The sequence below is a fragment of the Lissotriton helveticus genome, chromosome 3_1 (genome assembly GCF_964261635.1).
Source record: "Lissotriton helveticus chromosome 3_1, aLisHel1.1, whole genome shotgun sequence".
Taxonomy (NCBI): Eukaryota; Metazoa; Chordata; class Amphibia; order Caudata; family Salamandridae; genus Lissotriton; species Lissotriton helveticus.
Window position 1 is genome coordinate 769,196,899 of NC_136061.1, and position 20,658 is coordinate 769,217,556.

The 20,658-nt window shown below is 41.9% G+C and overlaps 1 protein-coding gene across 3 annotated transcripts in view; it reads left to right on the forward strand.

The window, feature by feature from the left end:
* Positions 1-20,658, forward strand: part of DENND2B (DENN domain containing 2B) — a 1,120,876-nt gene that overhangs the window by 1,066,174 nt on the left and 34,044 nt on the right. For all 3 annotated transcript variants that reach the window (XM_078680987.1, XM_078680986.1, XM_078680988.1), the window contains 4 exons: positions 3,901-4,078; positions 7,444-7,485; positions 9,321-9,432; positions 19,359-19,598. In XM_078680987.1, coding sequence (XP_078537113.1) covers positions 3,901-4,078; positions 7,444-7,485; positions 9,321-9,432; positions 19,359-19,598 — 572 coding nt within the window. The remainder of the gene's footprint in view (positions 1-3,900; positions 4,079-7,443; positions 7,486-9,320; positions 9,433-19,358; positions 19,599-20,658) is intronic.

Consider the following 20,658-nt stretch of genomic DNA (forward strand, 5'->3'; position numbering starts at 1 on the left):
AGGTGATAGGCACTGGCCGGCTACCAAGAATGCTCTGCATTCTGATGCCTTCGGGGAAAGCTGCCATAATCCACAAAAGCCAGTCCCCACAATCACTTTCTGCGTGTTGAATTAGATTGTCACGGTGGTCCCTTCAGCAGAATCCCTCGTGGTCTGTCACAGGCCATAATATAAAGCCTCCTAGATGCCTGCTGTCTGAGCTGGACTGGAAACTAAAATCAGCACAAATATTAAAATCAGCCACACACTGCATGAGACCACGAGTAGAGTGAGTCTAAGCGGGCAGAGTAGTCCCTCTTGCTATAAAAGCAGCTTCCGGGGGCGGAATGGCCAGTCCTGGCCCTGCTACTAGCTACCTTGCACTGACCTTGCACCATTAGTAATGCAGAATCCTACTGTTGCGCGCAGCAAGGGGTGTTAATGGCACTTTCACAGCACCACTGTTATAGGACCCTAGCAACCGAGACTGCCATCATTTGCTAATGCATCCTTCCAGTTGGTGCTTGGCTGTGTGACCTTAGGAGAGGTATGTTTCGAAGTGGTTGGTGTGAAAATAAAACGAGTTAGATCCTGCAACATATGTGTAGCATCTTCTGTGAATGTTTGGGTGTACCAAAATACTTTTCTGTCAACGAAGATTACTTTCTATAACGACATCCCAGTCCTGGTGGGTAATGATGATGCCATGTTATAGACAGGAGGGTCTGGTATGTTTCCATTTGATTGGGCCTAGCATGTATGTTGATATGGTGCAGGACAGTAAGTTTGATTTGGAAGTGGTTTCCCAACAAGATGATTATAGCATTGTGCTGTGTGCATGCTGGTGAGAGAGGTAAAGCTACTGTCATGAGTAGTATGTACGTGGTGCAGAAACAACATTGCAGATTTTTCGTAAGGCTAATCATGTAAGGTTTGCAGAGAGTGTATTAATAATCAAGGACTTTATTACGTAAGACCTATAATAACATGCTTTGTAGTCTTTGAGTAGGGCAACCTATTGTGTTGTTATGTTTCTGACATTTGTTTCTTTGTGGGAGGTGTTGTCTGGGGGATAGTTCCTTGAGTTTTCTTAGTAGTACTGAGTATGGCGGAGTGGGAGCTGGGGCCTACCTATTTGGTTGTGGATATCAGGAGGTAGTGGGTTACAGTTTGCTGGTCATATGAAGGTGGCATAAGTAGTCATTGGGGAATCTTGGAGGTTAAAAGCTGGGGTGATTTACTGTTGGCAATGGCTGTCTGTCCCAGTATTTCCCGTTTGGTTGATCACTTGAGAGGATTTCAGCGGTGAGTGATGCATAAGATTCTGTGTGATGGGGTCTCTTCAGAAGATGCTACCTACATTGCAGGTCCTGTTGCCGAAGGCAATGGCCTCTATTGCAAGTTGAGTGAAGCGGTGTCCTCGGCAGGATGCTGCTTCTCCCAATTATAACCAGCCTGTTGTTCACGTACCTGTGTTCAGGTTGTAAACAACCTCATTAATATCCACAAAAAAGGGAATGTCGTGTGGAATTTCACCCACATGGCTATTCTTCATTCTGAGAGATTAACTCCTACTAAGGGGATATAGGTGAGGTGATCCAGAACAGAATCATAAATTCTTCCCATTCAGTATTGAGGCTTATGTGTCAGAAAAAGGAAAGTATCCTGAAGTCTTCCTATTGGCTGAAGTAAAAGGATAGTTAGTGTTTAGTGTCAAGTATGTTTCCATCCCCTGAAACAAGGGGTGAAGCCAAATGTATGAGTGTAAAGTTACATATTACCAAAAGGACCCAGAAGAATGTCCAGCATCCCACATGGCAAATCACTGGTACTGCATAATCCTTCCATCGAAAATAATGGAGTTAGGGACTTAAAATAGAACCGTACACCAAATAATATTAAAATAAATACATTTATTTTGACTTTTTAAAAATATATAAAAATGTATTGTAATATTAATATATATATTTTACATTTGCATACTTTAAGATGAAATATTTTGAAAAATGTTTTAAATGTAAAAATAAATGTAACTTTAATTTTGAATTCTATACATAGCATGTTATCATTTTAATACAAATACAAACATCTTACTCTAGTTGAGTTTTTTTTATAAATCTTTAAACTAAATATATAATTTAATATGTTTAAATTAGTTATATATTTAATTTAAACTTTAGTTAATAGTGCCAAGTTACTACTACTAACTTTTCACATGTAGGCAGAGTCCTCCACCACCTGGGCAGAGAGTTCCCTGTAGAAAAGTATATAACATTTTAAAACAAATTGCACAAATATTTTAATATTAAATATTAATATAAATGAATTGTATAATTTATTTAGTTTAAATGTAGATCAAAATAAATAAATATCCAGCACTATTAACTTTATTGTGATTTAAATAAATTGCATTCATTTTTAAAGTAAAGAATATACATATTGTACCATAAAACATGTATTTTGTATTTGTATAAATGTTCAACATTAAATTATATATGTATATTTATATATGTGTGTTTTTTACAGTCCAGATATATTAATTTACTTTAAAATGATTTACTATGGTTTTGTGTTTTAAGTTTCAGATTCCATTATTTTATATGATAGGATTTTGCAGTACCGGTGGTTAGCCATGTGTGGTGCTGGAATTACTCTAGGTCTCCGCTGCAGTACATTTACTATTGTTTTGGGTGCTTTTTGACTTTTGTAAATTTAGAAGTCCAGATAGCAAATAGCAGTGGGCTTTCTGTTTTTTAGATGGATGTCTGTCTCTCTCCAAACCCTTCCAAAGCCCTCCCTAAATCCCTTCTTACTCCTCACTAAACCCCTCCCATTTAGTAGTAAATATACTCCTTTTTCAAGCAACTCACCATGGTCCCTTACACATTTACCACTAAGGGGCCGATTCCGATTCGGGTCGGAAGGGCTCCGAACCATGTTGGGAGCCCTTCCGACCGAATCGGTCAGTGCCGGCCATATTCCATTCCAACCGAGCCATTCTGATGGGCTCGGTCGGAATGGAATCCGACTCGGATTTCCGGATGGCCTATGACGGGCTCGGAGAGCCCGTCTGCCGTCCGAAAATCCTTCAGTACTCCCCCGGTCGCCTCTTTACGACCAAGGGAGTAAGATGGCAGTTTTCCGCTGCCTTTTCGTGCTGGTCCGACCGGCATGAAAAGGCAGTCGGAAACTGTCTTTAGGGGCCCCCAGCAGGGACCCCATGATGCCGAATGGCAGCCTGGGGGCACCTATGGTGCCCCTCTGTGGATCCCTGCACCCGGTGGCAGGCACCTTGGGGTGCCGGCCACAGGGTGCAGGGATTAACTGCACCCCTGCTTTTCTCAATGCAGGCATGCATTCCGCTCGGAATGCATGCCTGCATAATGAAGTCTTATGAAGCATTATGAAGTATACGAATGCGACCGAACCCTGTTCGGTCGCATCGTATTAGCAGGGCCGTAACCCACGACAGCAGGTCGGTGGGTTACTGCTCCTGACCGATGTTGGACGATCCTGAGTCCGTCCGACATCGGAATCAGCCCCCAAGTAGTAAACTTACATGTGTGGGCATCCTCTCCAATAAACATAGGAGAGGTGGAGATTTAAACCCATAGATTTTGAATTGCATTTTGTAGTAAGTAGTACTATTGTAGTACTACTTTACATTCTACATACACAATGTTGTTAGCAAATCGGGGCCCATGGTGGTTTTCAAGTGCTCCACAACATTTCTCTCATTATCTTTAATAACCTATTAATTAAACGCAAGTAAAGTAATACCTGCTAACTTTTACAAAGGTTTTTGATTACATTTCTATTTCCATTCTGTTATGTGCTCACTTTGACCCAGTGTGGATTTAAGTACCACTAGTGTTAACTTGCAGGATAATATTTACAGTCATTCTTTCTTCTCATTTTCAGCACACTCTCCAGCTGCTCGCATGCTGTGGTAGCTCTGTTGTACCCCTTCTCCTGGCAGCATACATTCATACCTGTGCTTCCTTCCTCCATGATTGACATTGTCTGCTGCCCCACTCCATTCCTTGTTGGCTTGCTGTCAAGCTCCCTACCAAAGCTGAAAGAACTTCCTGTGGAAGAGGTAAGAAGTGACGGTGCTCCTTGGTATAATACTGGTAAAAAATATGTCATTCACTTCAAGCTAAATCTTTCCTGATGAAGCATGAGCACTCCAGTATTGCATCATTGTGTGTATATCATCTTCCTATTACCATTATCAATGGTATGATGTCTAAATGGTAATAGGAGACTGATATACTAAGAAACACGCATAATTTAGATCGAAAGGTGTTCCAAAACCTGATTATCACTACGGGGTTTTATGCTTAACTGAGGTGTTTCTTTGTCTTTACGTCTGGGTATAGATGTATGTATGCATCTGTTTATTTCTATGCAGCACACTATGGGCCTGATTACGATGTCGGTCAGACCGACTGCCATGGCTGCGATCCGATTCCGACCGGAGAGGTCAGGAAAGTTCCCCCTGCCATATAAAGGATTCTGCCACTGCTACCGCGGTGGTCTCATCTACGGCAGTTCACATACCCCCAAACATGTCACAACAATTGTGCGCAAACTCACAGAAAATGTGAATTGTACACACATGCATGACATATGTGGGGATATGCCTTGTGCACGAAGAGAACCCTTTCAGGCCTGGCAAAAATGTTCAACCTAGCAACATACTGCAGGTGGCTGCGACAAGTATGGAGCATGAGAGAAATTATTGGGTGCTGGGCTATGATCATTTGAAGACAGAGGTCATCATTAAAGCAGCCAAAGGTAGACCAAAGTTTACACCTTTTAAACACCATAAATCTTTGTTCTCCAATTTCCTAGAAAAGAGTACAAAATCTTAGCAGTGATTTTCGAATCCAAAGTGCCTCTGCCCCTCAAGTAGAGGTAGAAGGCTCTGGATAATTCTTCCAGTTTATCCAGTTTCTCTCTAAAGCCCATTGAGTCTTGTAGGTTAGGGCAATCAAACTTTTGCCTGGGTTAGCACAAAGCCATTTATTGTGGTCCTTTGAAAAAAACCTTTGTAAGACTCCAAAAAGCTCACAATGTAGCTGTAAGGTTAATGACTGGACTAAGTATACAAGACCATATCTTGTATGCATAGGGGATCTTTACGTTGACTCCCAAGTTACGGTGACCTAGCTCTCTTATAATGCGATCTAGATGCTGAATGTTCCCTAGAACCTCATTTTGCTTTCCTTCAAGGAGCCTCTTTAGTTCCAGTCATGCACTCCTGAATATTCGACACTACTATCGATCAGATGTGGATGATCCTTCTAGATTCAGACCCCAGCTTATGAACAAAATCTCCCATTACATGTTTAGAGGCACTGCCTCTGTGCTAAAATTTAGGAAAAATCTCTAGACCTTCCTGTTAGCACACGTTTAAGCAGTGCTAAGAGACTTTCTGAGAGCACTGGTGCTATCTAATGTAGTCGATCAGTCTATCAATAATGAGTACGGCCCCAGTGAAAGAACGCTGCAGGATTCCTGTGCCTCGTTCTGCCCTCACATAATAGTAAATAGATCGCAGTGACAGGTGGAACAACTGAGGTACTGATAAACAAAACAATAGAGGGAACAGAGCTTTAGAGCACAGACCTTGTCCTTAGATGAGGTAAAGAAGCTCTAGATCCTGTTAGTAAAAGAGACAGCCACATACATGTTCTGGCACTAAAGATGAACATGATACCCTGCTCTTGGTACTGAGGGGCATATTTATCAAATAGTCATCCAACAAAGCAAGAAACCGAGCTGCGCTGCATTAAAATTAGAGCGCAGGAATGTGCTGAATTTAACATTGTACAGTGTATTCCTGCGCTCTGCCTGCATTGGCCCACAAGCTGCTGCCGAACACCAATGTAGGCACCCTTGCACCTGCGTTGTAGGTAAAATTGTTTATGTTCAGGAAGGGACACCTTCTTGCACCAAAACATTCCTCTGAAGCGTTTCCCTCTTTCTACGTGTGCTGCAGAGTGCAGCACACGTAGAAAGAGGAAAAACCAGGAGAAATATGCACATTTCTCCACGTTACGCATGCCCTGGGTAGGCGTAACATTTTGATGTGTTCCCAGGTCTGCTACAAATGGTAAATATGGGAATGCACCAAAATCCATGGATTGATGCGTGAGAACTCTCCACTCACGGAATGCCTCCATGGGGCAGAGTAATGCAAGGCAGAGACTTGTGTTGCCTTGAGTTACTCTACATTTACCATAACATGCAGGGCCATGCACGGTGGCCTTATGTGGTTTGGTAAACGTCATTCTAAGTTTTACATCAACCTTGTGCCACCTTGCGTTTTGCAGGGACAATTTAAAATCATGATACATATGCCTTTAAATATAATCTAGGCAGGGAGTCTTTAACTGAAGTAGACCAAGACACTTAGGGGCTCATTATGATCGCGGACGGACTTGAGTCCGTCCGCGACCATCGAGGAGGAGGGAACCTCCGCATGGCCTGCGGAGTTCCCTCCTCTCCAATTAGGATGTGACCGCCACCCTGGTGGTCACATCCTCTATTTTTAACATTGCGGCTGGTGCAGCTTCAAGCTGCACCCGCCGCAATGTTAAAAATGCATACATTGCATTTGTATGCAGAAAGCGGCAGGCACCGCGCGGTGCCTGCCGATTACTGCATACAAATGCAGGGGGGTACCATAGGTACCCCCTATGTGCACCCCTGACCCCCCTTCACCCAGTGGACCCGCAACAGGCCCCCGCAGTGAAGCCCCGTATGCTTTTCCACGGCGGGAAAAGCATTTCTTTTTGGGCATCCTAATATGGCTGGCGGTGTCTGAGAGACACCGCCACCATATTAGGGCTTTTCCGCCGCGGTTGTAAGCTAACCGCGGAGGAAATGCTGCGGACGTAAACCTGGACCCACCAGCCATCCTAATGTGGCGGTGGGTCTTTGGTGGGTCCGCTGCGGTTTTTTCGTATCCTCCGGGCGGGCAGAAGCCTCCGCCGGCCCGGAGGATACGGAAAAAACGGTATCCTAATCTGCCCCTAAGGGTGGGTGTGGATTGAGAACATAGGCACATGTAGACCCTTGTACTAAGGAAGAAATGTGTAGACAAATGTACCTGCTCTAATAGTGTAGTATTGAACACAATCTAACAGAGGCTCAGAAAATGGCACTAAGGAGGGCAGTCTCACACTGACCCCGATACTGTGCACAGAAGCGCTCTAATCACTTTCAACCTACCTGCTGACCTCTAAACTTTTAAATGTGCCTATACAAAGATTTCCGTATTCAGACTGCAGTAATGTACTTCTTGAGATGGCTATACATATAATTTAATTTTTAAAACATGTACATAGTTATGGTTGTTGACCCGGTGATTTCTGTTTGCAGCAACTCTTGAGATGATTTTCCCTCTGGCATGTCGTGGTAATCTCTGTGTGATTTTCTCCTCTGTTTATACAGGCCCTGATGGTGGATCTAGGTTCAGATCGCTTCATCAGACAGGTAGGATCCTAAGCTATGTAGCCTCAGAGCACACTGAATACTAATTGATATCCTCCCAGGTACTATATAGAGAAGAAAGGCTGCTGACCCCTGATTGTTAATAGAAATCTCCTTTTTGTTTTAATATGTAGGGAAAAGCCCCTCAGTGCCCGGTAGGCATTATCTTGAGGAAGCATCCTTGCATGTTCACTTTCCAAAAATCCCTTTGACATCCCAGCTGGGGTCAGAGGGCAGTTATAGAGGCAGCTGTGGTGTGATATAATATGGTAGCATGCTTTTGGGGATCAGCCCTATCACTGTGCTCTAGCAAGTGCCTTCGATTACCACAGAGTACCGATTACTCATTTATTGATATTTACTTGCTTCAGACATTTTCCTTCCTCAACATGTAACGTTACCTTAAGTGAAGAGTCGCATTTGTGTGATGGGGATTGGGATTGTGACTATGGCGGTAAAGTCATTTAAGGAGAAGGTAAACCTCAGTTGGAATGAGACATTAGGGAGTACTAATATACCATGATTGTGAATTCATGGAATACATAACAAAATCCAAATTCTGTTTCTTCCATCAACCTCGCATTTTATGTCCTGCTAGGAATAAGTACTAAAAGACATTCAAGAAATATAAAACACATCCAACAGACCGGGTAGAAATCGAGTGAGTGGCTCACCATGTGGATTCATTCATTTCGTTCACTTCAGTGATTTATAGCAGGTGATGCCACAAACCTTGATTACTTACTTACCTCATGTTCTGAAGTCTGATTTTCTCCCTGTGACCGCTATGGGCACAAAGCTGCGCTTGCAGACTGGTGCTACCTCAGCAGGTCCAGGGCCGCAGCACATAAATGGAGCACTGTGAGCAATATGTTTAGAGTCTCTCTCTGCCACTATTTTGGCCTGACTGGTTAGTGTCTTAGGTAGCTGAAAAGCTGAAGCAGTGCTATTTCACCACTGTAAGTGGTAGTAAATGGTTGCTTGTCACAGGAACTTTCCGGCATGTATTGCTTTTGATTGAAAATGTAGCAACATGTGTTGCCATATCTAAAGTAAAGAACAGAACATAACACATTTGCTCACACAAAGCAACATAACATAATTAATAACGGGGCACATCACAAAAAAACAGTAAAACAAGAACACAACAGTAGAGCATAACAAAATCACAATGGGATAATGCAGCGCAAAAACACAGCAGCTCAAAAAAATAAATAAACAAAACACGTATCCACCACAAGAAAATGCCATACAATAAATGCACACACGTTCTTGTCACATATTAACACCTCCAGACCCCTATTTTCATTTTTTTTAAAGGTTGTAAAAGGTGTTTTGCGCACACACTGTCTTAAGTTACCACTGAGGACATGAAATAGCGCCAGTCAAAAATGTTTTGTGATTTGACCCATACAATCTAAACACTTGAAATGCTGAAACAGCTCAACGCTTGGTTCTTCTGTGAGGTCCACTAAATATTTTAATACCTGGAAGGGTCTATTGGATGGAGAACTGTTGCATCCGCTGGACACAGTCTGCACGTCTATGTTTTACTCTATGTGGACTGTGTGAAACAGCAGTGGACAGAAAAAAGGATAATGAGGCTGAAGTGTGGCATGAAACCGCATACCTTATAGCAATACCGACTTCTTCATTCAGAATTTCTCTGTGGTTCCTCTCCAGCCATCACTATGAACTGGCTTAGGGTCGCCAGTAGGAACCTGTCAGCATGTCCTAAGTTGTACGACCAGCTTGCTTTTGTTAATGACTATATCACTGTTTTTTAATCTGACAAACTAATTTGAAGTTTTTCATTACTTTGACTTATATCGTCTTAGATGGATGACGAGGATGCACTTCTGCCAAGGAAACTGCAAGCTGCTCTGGAGCAGGCTTTGGAGCGAAAGAATGAACTGATCAATCAGGATTCAGACAGTGACTCTGACGACGGTACGTGGAGTTTCATATTATGAGAATATTAATGCCTCCCCCACACAGAGATGTGAGTGAGAAAATCTACCTTATCCTACATATAGGTCCTTACCGACAGACCGTCGTTGTATGACTGGCGACTAATTTAATTAAAAGGGATGTGTGAAGCAAATTTTGAACATCTGGTCCTTGCACGTGAAAAATAAAAATTCTTGAAGTGTTGAACGTTGCCTAAAGCACTTTAAAATATTGGAAGAATCCGTGAAGCAGATGTTTCCTACTGGCGTCAAAGGTTATAGCTTTAAAAATATACATCCTACAATTACTACAATTACTTATCTTGAAGTGTGGTGCTACGGTATAGACTTTTTATCATGTACGTCATCTAAAACCTAAGTGTTCCTAAGTGTTCAGCAATTGATTTAAAGGTATTAAATCTGGAATCACATAATCAATTCCAAAAAGCTTTATTTGACTTATTAGGTCATCAAAGCACACAGTATACATATAAAACAATTACACATGATTTCCTAGTTGAATTCATTAATAAAAAGGAAAAAAGCAATTTAGAATTAATGGACACTTTCTAAAATATAATTATAAAAACCTTTTAAAACAGTATGTACAATATAAAATCTTATATAAAATGAGTAAATTCGAATTTCATAGTTATATTGAGACAAACTATCCAATTTAGTGGAAGGCGATACTCAAACATGAGATACTGTGAGTCTGATATACTTAGTGGGCTGTTCTCTCCTTTAGGGATCGTGCTCTAATTACCCATCCCCACCCCTAAAATTTTGCCATGGCGACAACTATCTCTTCAGATGTGTCACTTCTTAGGATTCTTTCTGCCTCCTGCGCCCTTCTTGTTCCTAAGAGTTTGCAAATGGGGGACAACCAGATACGTCGCGGAGCTCTGTAGCCATTACATACAAATAGTACGTGAGATAGAGATTCATTTCCAGACTGGCACACCAAATACAAATTATCACTGGATGCTGACCATTTGCTAGTAAAGGCTCTTATGGGCAATGACCCACTCTGAACTGAAAATATAATTTCTGCTCAAAGGGCTTTGTAATAAGGTCCCAATAGCGATCTAACTCAGGTATCGATTTGCCACATAAGAAACGGCCAGTGAGGGAGGTTGACTCACAATTCCTCACCAAATCCGTTTGGGCCATTTCCCAATATTTAGCTTTCAGCATCAGTTTGAGGGAAAGATAGCATTCATTGGGTCATCCCACAGCAAGCCCATACCCGTACAAAATAATATGGCTCTAAGCTGTCTTAGCCATATTATTTTACGTGAGCTATCCACCCCGATTACATTTAAAAAGCCAGCCGCATACTCTGCTAACTCGGGGGTAGTCCAGCGCATCGGGGTACTCTGGGGCAATCTCGCTATATTTTTAAAGAACTTATTTTCTGAGATGGTTAATTTGGCTAAGTTCTCGTCACCCCAAAGTTCAGCACCATATAAGGCAGAGCTGATCACCTTCGCACTATATATCTCCATAGCGAGCTGATTATCTTGGTAAAAGAGGTGTTATATTCTTTTAGCAATACCCCTGCCAGTTGACTGTGTTTCAATGATGCTAAATCAACTTGATGCAACCTTCTTAGACCCTCCTCAATGTGGACCCCCAGGTATGTGAACTCCTTAACCTGGTCAAGCTTGATGTTATTTAATCTGATCCCTCCTTTAAATGCCCTATGTGGGTTAAATGACATCAGTTTTGTTTTAGACACGCTAACCTCCATTCCCCGTTGAGCACAGAACTCTTGAAAGATTGAAATGGCCCTCTGTAGCCCACTCGGAGTTTTTGAGAGAATCAACGTGTCGTCCGCAAACATCAGTATCGGAACCTTTTTACCTGTTAGTACCGGTGCATCCGTATTAATTAATTCCATGCAGTTCACTATCCCGTTAATGTACAGTGAGAAGAGGGTCGGGCCAGAACGCATCCCTGGCGTACTCCTTTTTCTACTGGGAAAAATTCTGTTACCTCTCCCTGTATGCCCCAGAGAATCCTGGCCTTATTACTTTCGTGCAGCCTAATGATAAGACACAACAAATCAAGGGGTAGCCCCATATCTTTTAGTGTCAACCAGAGCTTCCCTCGTGGCACAAGGTCGAATGCTGCCCGAAGGTCAAATAAAAACGTCATATAAGCTCCCCTTACCCAGGGTCACTACTTTCCAACGCAAAAGCGTGAACCTGAATACTTGACCTATAGTGCTAGTAAAAGCACAAAATCCTGCTTGGAGGGGAGATAAGATACTGACTTCATCGATCCAATCCTGCACTTTATTTAAAACCAACCTGCCCATAACCTTTTGAAGTGAATCAATAAGGCTGATGGGCCAGTAGTTCCCTGGGCAACCTTGTCTCCTTTTTTAAAAACGGGAATGATCTCTGCACCTTTCCAGGAATCTGGAATCAGCGACCACTGAGTTATAGCATTTGACGGTAGGACAATATATAAGCTCCACCTTGCCGTGTTGGCAAGAAATACACCCCCCGGTATTCCATCCAGACCCGGGGTTTTTTCTGCCATGATAGATTTTAAGGCCACCTCAACATCAGCCCTACTGAATGCTTCCTCAGTATAAAACTGTTTAGCAATACTAACTTCGCTGTCATGCTCACTGGCCGCGTATTGTGGTTTAAAGTGGTTAACCCACTCCAATTGTGAGACATGGTTATGGGGCTTCGCAGTCTGCCCTCCTCGGTTCCTTTTATAAATATTCCAAAATTGCTTTGGATTCACATTCTCACAGGTCACCTTCAAGTCATCCCACCTTTGACTGCTAGACAGCACTAGGGGTAGATCTTTTAATTTAGTCCATTTTAGTTGTCTCTGGTCGTTTGATGGTACCACCTCCTTAGATATATAGCTGACTCCTATATCACTGCGAGACTTATAACTAAACAAGTCCATATCCACACAGAGAGGATTATGATCGCTTTCCACTGTAGCATGTATTCTCATATCCCTCACTGTCTGCCGCAATGCAAGGCTAACCATAACATAATCAATCCTGCTTGAGCTATACCCATTATTAAATGTAACCGCCCCCAGTTTGTCGGACTTTGTATGGCCGTTAAGTGCCCGTAGACCATTTTCCATACATATGGAGTTAATATGGACCACCACATCAGTCTATTTTTTTATAGGCTCTAGCTCCAGCTTTGGGACGCCCCACCTTAGGTCTTCCTCATCTAGCATGCTACCCTCCTCATTCAAGAGTGGCTCAAAGGTTGTGTTAAAATCTCCCGCAATAATAAAAGGTAGGCATGACTGGTTACTCTCCAGAAGGTCGTCAAGTGCCGCTAAAACACCCAACCTTTTTCCTCACACATTGTACATCACTGCAATCCCCTTAGAGCCCCTAGACAATATGACTGCCTGGATGTCATTATTATTGCTTGGGATAGATTGGATATTCAGCCCCCTATCTTGCCTTACCCATATTATCAGGCCACCTGATGGTCTACCTAGTGAACCAAATAGAACAGTCACTGCAGAGACAGCAATAACAAGGCAGTACCTGTGGGCAGGCTTGATCACAACTGGACTACCAGTTCCATGCTCTCTGGCCAGCAAGATGTAACAAACGTCTGGGGGGTGGCCCAGCCCAGCCTCTTCCGGCCATTGATGGGCAAGGACGGGCCCGCCCTTGGCCCGGGCGCCGCCCGCGCACGTCCCGCGCTGCGGGGGTCTGGTGCTGTTTAAATCGCGCCTCCAGGCGCGCTCCGCCACGTCAGACAAGCGACGAAGCAGAGGACTCTGGGGAATTTAGTTCCCGGTCCGCCTGGGCCAAGGAAGCTGTTCCCCTCACGGCAGGTAAGTAGGCATCTGCTGCAGTGGCCGTTGCCCTCACGGTGATAGAAGGTTCCCCCAATGTGGTCTGTCTCTACAGAGACCTTCAGGTGGCACTCATGTTATTTGGGACAAAGCTTTAAAGATGACTTAGTGAAATAATTAATTTGATTCTTCACAATGCTTCCTGCTAAGCCTGTCCCATAGGCCAAATTGAAAAGAGAGATGCGATTGCTGTAAGTATGGGATGAAAAGTTTGAAAGTGTTCCTATTTGTATGCTTCTCTAATTAAATCTCATGCGCGCCACCATGTAACAGCGTTTAGAACTGTGCAGAGGTCTGCAGTCGATACAGGATGGCAAGAATATTTGTGGGTAGATTATCTAAGAGAAGAAGAACATCTTGTTTTCTAGAACAGTTTTAATGAAAACATCCGTTTATCAACATTTAACCATGACTAAAATTATACATTCTGTCAGAACACACTGTAAACGTGAAGAATGATAGAAAGTACTTAGTGCAATATCTTTGAGAGAAATTGACCTATAAGTTTGAAGATTATGGGCTGATACTCCAAGGATATCTGGTATAGATATTGAAGCTAACTTGAGATATAACACAACCTGGAGAGCCTATCTATCTGGAATGGGTGACCATTGAAGACAAGGGACCAGTAGTTATCAGTTGTTTTGTGCTGATTAAGGAAGATCTGCCTCGATTGAGAGCAAGATCTACATTGTACCCTATCCTGTTGAACCTGACCGCTAGATCTGAACTGGAGAAACGGACTAGAGCATTTAGAGACATCTGATATCGTTTTGGGAAATGAGATTGATACACAGACTCATTCCTGCATACAAAGTGTGGACTGAAAGAAAGTAGATGTATCATATTAGTTGGGGTGTTCTTGCAGAACATAAATCAATGTCATTTGAGATCCTAGTTGAGAGCAGGCTCATTGTTATCAGGGCCGAATGTCTCTTTGAGCAAAGGATTTCCAACATATAGGTTAAATTACTTAAAAATTAGCATTGACTTACTTTTAGCAATAGCCTATGTGATGTTCCTCCTGGTCACAGAAGGATGGTGGGCACCCAATCAGCAGTGCGGAGAGTAAACGTATATGCGGGAATCTCACCATCTGCATACACCCATCTGCATACACCCACCTGTCGGAGCTCAAAGGGTCTCTTGCTAATAGTTCCATTTGTGTGGCTTCCCTGCGATCCTATGCTCTGCTGGTAAGTCACACTCATGGACCTTCCCAGCTTACCTGCATATGACATCCCTCAGAGACACCTGCATGATGCAGAACTGTGCCTGCCTATTCCTTGACCCAGTCACAATATGACCCCAACCACTTTGGGACCAGTATTTTCATTTCGACCTGCTGGAAGAGACTGGATCTGGTGGCAGCTGGGGGTATTGCAGCAGGTTAGACTCAGATCCAATATGGCTGCCGAATGATCCCTTGCTCCCAGTCGGACATAGCGTTCAAACATCCTGGTTTGAATTTCCTGTTTGATGTCCAGCACAATTTAAAGTGGCCTAGTTCAATGTTTCACTACGTCGCAGCACATTTGAAATCCAGCCAATGATTTCATCACTTTTGGTTTCTATGGTCCTGCTTTCTGGTTCTGGTCACTGAGTACATCGGCCCTGCTCTTCCTTCTTCTGTCCTAACTTATGCTGCCTTTCGACCAGCCAATCCTTCCTCCAAAATGTATCTGTAGCTTACCTGGCTTGGCTTGATTACTTTTATTTTGAATTGGGAGGTTTTTATGCCTTTGGGGTGTTTTCCCCCTGAACTGGGATTATTTCTTGCAGACAACAAGCTCCTTCAGAGGTTACATCTTACTGAGCAAAGTGGCCCCTGATGGGTGTTGTCCCTTACCAGAGTGAGCTGTCACTGGCGTAGTAGTTAGGAGCGATTGTATGGCAGTCCCCACACAGCAAGTCGTCGCCAGTGTTACAGAGTGAAGAAGCAAGGGTTCAATCACAGGATCTTTATCAAGCTCCTTACACCATCACAAGGTTCCAGTCAGCTGGAGTCATCTGTAGACTGGAGTCATCTGTAGAATGTTCACATAACAGTTGAGTGGGAACGTTCTTTTTGTTAAAAAACTTTATTATTTTAAAAAGTAAAAGTTCATACAGTTATAATAAAATGCAATATATCAGAGCAAAAATATTAAGAAAAAAAAGAAATATATATTTATATATACATATATACATACATATATAGAGAGACATTAGTATAGCATCCATGTCAGAAGAATAACGAAATCACAAATAATACTAAATCAAAATATACAATATAAAAATATTTCATATTAGAATAATAACAACAACAATAAATCTGCTGTATTGCATATAATCCAAAAGATTTCAGAAGGAGAAGAAGAAGAAAAGAGAAAGATAGGAAAGAAAGAAGGAAGGACAGGGAAAGCAGGAGGAGAGAGAGATGGGACAAAATATAGATAAATAAAATGATAAATAACTAATTAGATAAGGAAATAGATAGATAAATAATTGATAAATAATGAATAATGAATGGGGGCCCCGCTGCAGTGGAAAAATAAATAAAAAAAATAAAAAATACATAAATTAATACATTGAGTGGGAACGTTCTAAAGGTGAGAATGGAGAGGGGGAACAGACTGAACCAAAGGAGGCAAGTAATTACAACACTGACCCTAAATTAAGGGAGTGATCACAGTATCTGGCTATTAAAACTGTGCTAATGGAATATTAAGATCAGGAGAATTATGGTGATTTGGAAGACATGGAAAGATGTTTAAAGTGCGATCCAAATATAGTGGTCTGCATGAAAAGCAAAAACTCAGCAACCTTTGAAAATGAGGGAAATGATACGATGAAGAATGGATTGGATCATTTTAGTTTATCATACATTTTTCAATTTTGAAAAGAAGATTTTATATCGATATGAGCATTATTCTCAACATTTTTGTGTGCCTCAACGTAAGTACACAAAAACTACTATCCAAATTCAAATACACACATCCTGGTTCAAAAAAGTGTACATATTTTAAAATGTGTTTGCATATGTCAAATATCCTTCAGTAAGATAGCTTTGCCACATTTTCTAATTTATTGTTATGGGCAGATGTGGACATTCTAGTCAACTAATAGCAGTGCATCAGACAGGGAACATGACAAATGCGTAAGTTAAAACCACAATAAGTTCCAATTTGAAGGAAGGCTCCAACCTGCATGCATGAATGAAACTACTCAAGGGATGAAAGAAGCAGGCATATCCCCGTGTTTAGTGGTGTTTGGAAAGGGGTTTGTTCATCGTGGAGAATATTTTGTCCATGAAGCAATCAGAAAAAAAGTGTATATGTGCACTTTACACTTTACAACATCACTATACACCTGGTAGAAACTCTGCATGTACAATAATGTTGTAAAGTGCACTTGCACATATACAATTATCTTCTGATTTCTCAATTGGCAAAATATTAGACTTATGGGAGCAGCCACAAGAGCATAATTAACAATTGAATGGAGATATTTAAAGTGCTGACTGCTGCCAGGAAAGGGCGGCCTGGCTCCGTATGTCTGTCACTGTTGCGGGTTTTCAGGACACATCCTCTGATTCTCTGTGTCAGTTTGTAAAAGAGTAAGTGCTGGGTCCCAAAGCTTTGCTCAGAAGCCTGTGGCGGACAATAATGAAGGTCTAGGGGCCGAATACCAAGGCTGCTTAGGCCTGAATCTGTTCATGTCTCTTTAATCTACCGTCAGAAACTCCCTGCCTCTTTATCTCGTTTTGCAGATTATTTTTTTCAGCCCTGTTTTCTACTTTTCTAATTATTTTCGGTCAATTTCTTGTTCCTCCTTCTTTCGTCCCTTTTTATTGTTGTATTGCTTTGGATCAAAGTATGTTAAGGAAAAATGAGTGCTATTCCCCAAAAATAAGTGCAGATGGATCCCTACAGCCATCATTCCAAACTTAGGTGGCATGATGAACAAGGGAACGATCGACAGGGATGTGGTGGCCAAGATTAAGTCAAACACTCCATCCTTCTCTTTTTGTATAGTTTTGCCTGCTGCCTTAAGTGGGACAGGTATGTCCTAGAAGTGGGTCCCGTGCACACCGTGTCACTGAAACCAAGCTACACCTGGCTCATGAGCCTGAACTAGGGCGAAACCGGTCCTGGGTTGCCTGTGTTCCAGTTCAAGGACCTGGCTTGGCAGTTCGGCCTGGACTGTTCTCATAGAAACAGGGCCAAGACTGATTATATGGCTGGGTCCAAACTGAGGTGGCATGGTGTGCAAACAAATGATGGACTAGGAGACTGTCCGAGTAATTACCAGTGGCTGAGAATAAATCTAGCAGTCCATCCATCACTTTTCGTATACATGTTTGGTTCAAATTAAGCACTGCCAGCATAGGAGTATTAGTATGTGAGTATATTTCTGACTTTCCTTCCATCCCCACCTCCCATTTGTCAATGAGACCTTTATATTGGTGGATTTGAAGCTTCCAGATTCGTAGTTCATCAAACTGAATATCTTCCTATCTCCTAATTGGATGTCATACCTTTCCATTTAGCATTTTGCAATCAGCGTTTCGTTCATTTTTACTGTTTCAGAGCGACAATTTGTTAGGAATTAGATTTCTTTTTTTTGTACGATTTGACAGTTGTGGCTTTTATACTATTATAACAGATTGTCAACATTGAAATCATAGAAAGACATTTAGGACACGTGGTCTTCAAAGTGCCCAAGAGTTCTGGGTTTCAACCTTTTTGTCTCAAGGGTGCTATACAAAAGAGTATATGCTACTGATCCCCCTAAGTCTAGGGAAAGATTCATGCGACTTTAACCAGCTGTATCCTATGACAATTTATGCCAAATGGAGTGGGTTGTATCCCTAGTAAGGGTGCTGAGTTTTGGGATCAAATTATGATGTCTAATGAGTGAGCATTTCACACACAAAAGATGAGAGGCGGAGGTGTAAACCACTGCATGTAGGTTAGTCAATAGCATTTTGCAGTACTTTATTAGTACTATTGTACTACTACACACATACTAGTAAATGCAGTTTGTGAATAGGCCTTTTATATGTAAAGAACAAATACGTGTCCCAATCCAAGAGGTGTACTAGAACAAAACTGTTTATATTAAGGGTTTTTCTGTAACAATGTTAATTTCTGGAACATTGTTTAGATGATTGGGAGGGTACATTAGTATTGTGCTTTTAAGAGATCTGGGAAGATTTAGTCGTTGGCTTTTCAAGCTCTTCCAAGGAATCGCTGAAGAAAACCAAAATAAAAGTTACATGGACATGAGATGATGGACTTTAGCATTCATATTGTAGAAAGAGCAGCCCAACTCAAATGCATCTCCTTACACAGAGTGGACAGGCATAAAGGTTTTTCTGCACGAGACAGGTTAGTACAAGCGGTTAAGTGGCCTTTAAGCTCAGAGTACTTTATGATCTCGGCATGGGGAAGCTAAATCTGCCACATAAGTTGCACGTAGGGAAGACAGCAAGATTCACAAACCTAGAGAGAATGTCTAGTGTAACCAGGGCAATTGACAAGAGAATGAATCACAGAATACCTATGGCTGCAGAAGGCAGCATAGTAGGGGGGAAGCCATGTAGATACTGGCAAGCAGGGCAGATGAGTTATGGTGTCCCTCAGCACACTGACGAAGGCTGCTGTAGCTAGGATAGTTGTGTTCCACTCACTCAGTGCTGCGACACAATCACAATATCTGCACACACAGAAAATAAGACAAGTGTAGCTGGAGTAATAGTGTCCTACTTTTAGGAAGAGGGACAGAGCTGAAAGGTCCTATTAGTTGTGGAGAGGTTGTTGCAATAAAGTATATGATCTGAAAACGAATTGCTTTGCCATCAATAATGTATTTATTTACTTGTAGTTAGCAAGTAATGCAGAGAACCTGTTGAATAGAATACATTGTTTGCATGCAAACAAATGTTGCAGCAGGCACAAGAACTGCACTTCCTATTTGCTTTGTTGCTAATCTAAAATGGTTGTTTGGTACATTTCATTGTGTGAATTGTAGAATTGGTTATTTGCTTGGTTAATGTGTGGTTCAATGTTTTATTTTCTTTAGAGTGCAACACCCTGAATGGATTAGTATCAGAAGTTTTCATCCGATTTTTTGTGGAAACAATTGGACATTATTCCCTTTTCTTGACTCAAAATGATCGGGGAGAACGCGCTTTCCAAAAGGACGCCTTCCGCAAGTCTGTGGCTTCCAAGAGCATTCGCCGCTTCCTAGAGGTTTTTATGGAATCTCAGATGTTTGCTGGGTTTATCCAGGACCGAGAGCTTCGAAAATGTAGAGCAAAAGGTATGAAATGGTTTTTCGAAATAGGTTTAAACAAGCCCGTTTTGTTATGATTACCAATTTTATAGATTTTAAAAAGTGTTATTTATGTTATAAAACATTAACTTTGCACAGTTATTTGGGTATCCATCGTATCACTGCACAGATATAGCTGTCACCCAGTATCACTGCTCTCAAGGCGGATCACTCCACGCAATACGTTCTCAAACAAGACAGCCCATTGGCTCTTTCTGTCACCTTTCTAAAGCTGCACATTCCCCCAGACTGTGAAGACTGAATTCATACTATGTATGTACGCTCATCCCTGGAAGAAGCAAGTCCATAGCACTTCATCTCACCCACACTTTGTCAACCCTTTTGGGACAGAGGTGGCTGATGTATATAATGCTGTTGCCAATGTTCAGGCAGCACAATGCAATTTGAGAAGTACTTAGGCTGCCCCCTCAGATGAGAAATGACACGGTGTGCCACCACCAAATTCCATCTAACTATAGTTTATAATATTTAGGCAAGGTCTTTTCATCTCAGATACTACTCAGCAGTATTCAAGGGGTTAGATTGATGGGGTGTGCCAACACGGTAGCTGGTAGAGTCTTTACTTTTCTTCAGAACCATAGGACTTTATTACCACAACGTCAGATAAATGGTGTCAGTTTGGCTGCTTTCTTTTATTAACCAATCAGGGGTTATTTTCCCTAATTTTACTAGTTGTTATCCCGTAAACTAGGGATTTTGTTTAACTGTACCAGCTGGTAGCCCACATATAACACTCTCAGTCAACGGTATAGTCTGTCCCCTCCTATTCCAAGTGTTTTATATTCATCCACCTTTCCTTCCCGCTTCAGGTGCCCAATGCATCGAGGTATTGTTATTTAGTATTCTTTACATCAGAGAAACTGCATTTTTGTGCAAGGGGAGACAGGAGAGACAAATAACTTTATGCTCATCGCCCGAACATTTCCCACCTTTGTATCTGAATTATGTCCAATTTATGAAACCACTCCTTTATCTCTGATCTTCTACACATTCACTGCCCACGAAGGGGTGTTTGTAGTTTGTTCTT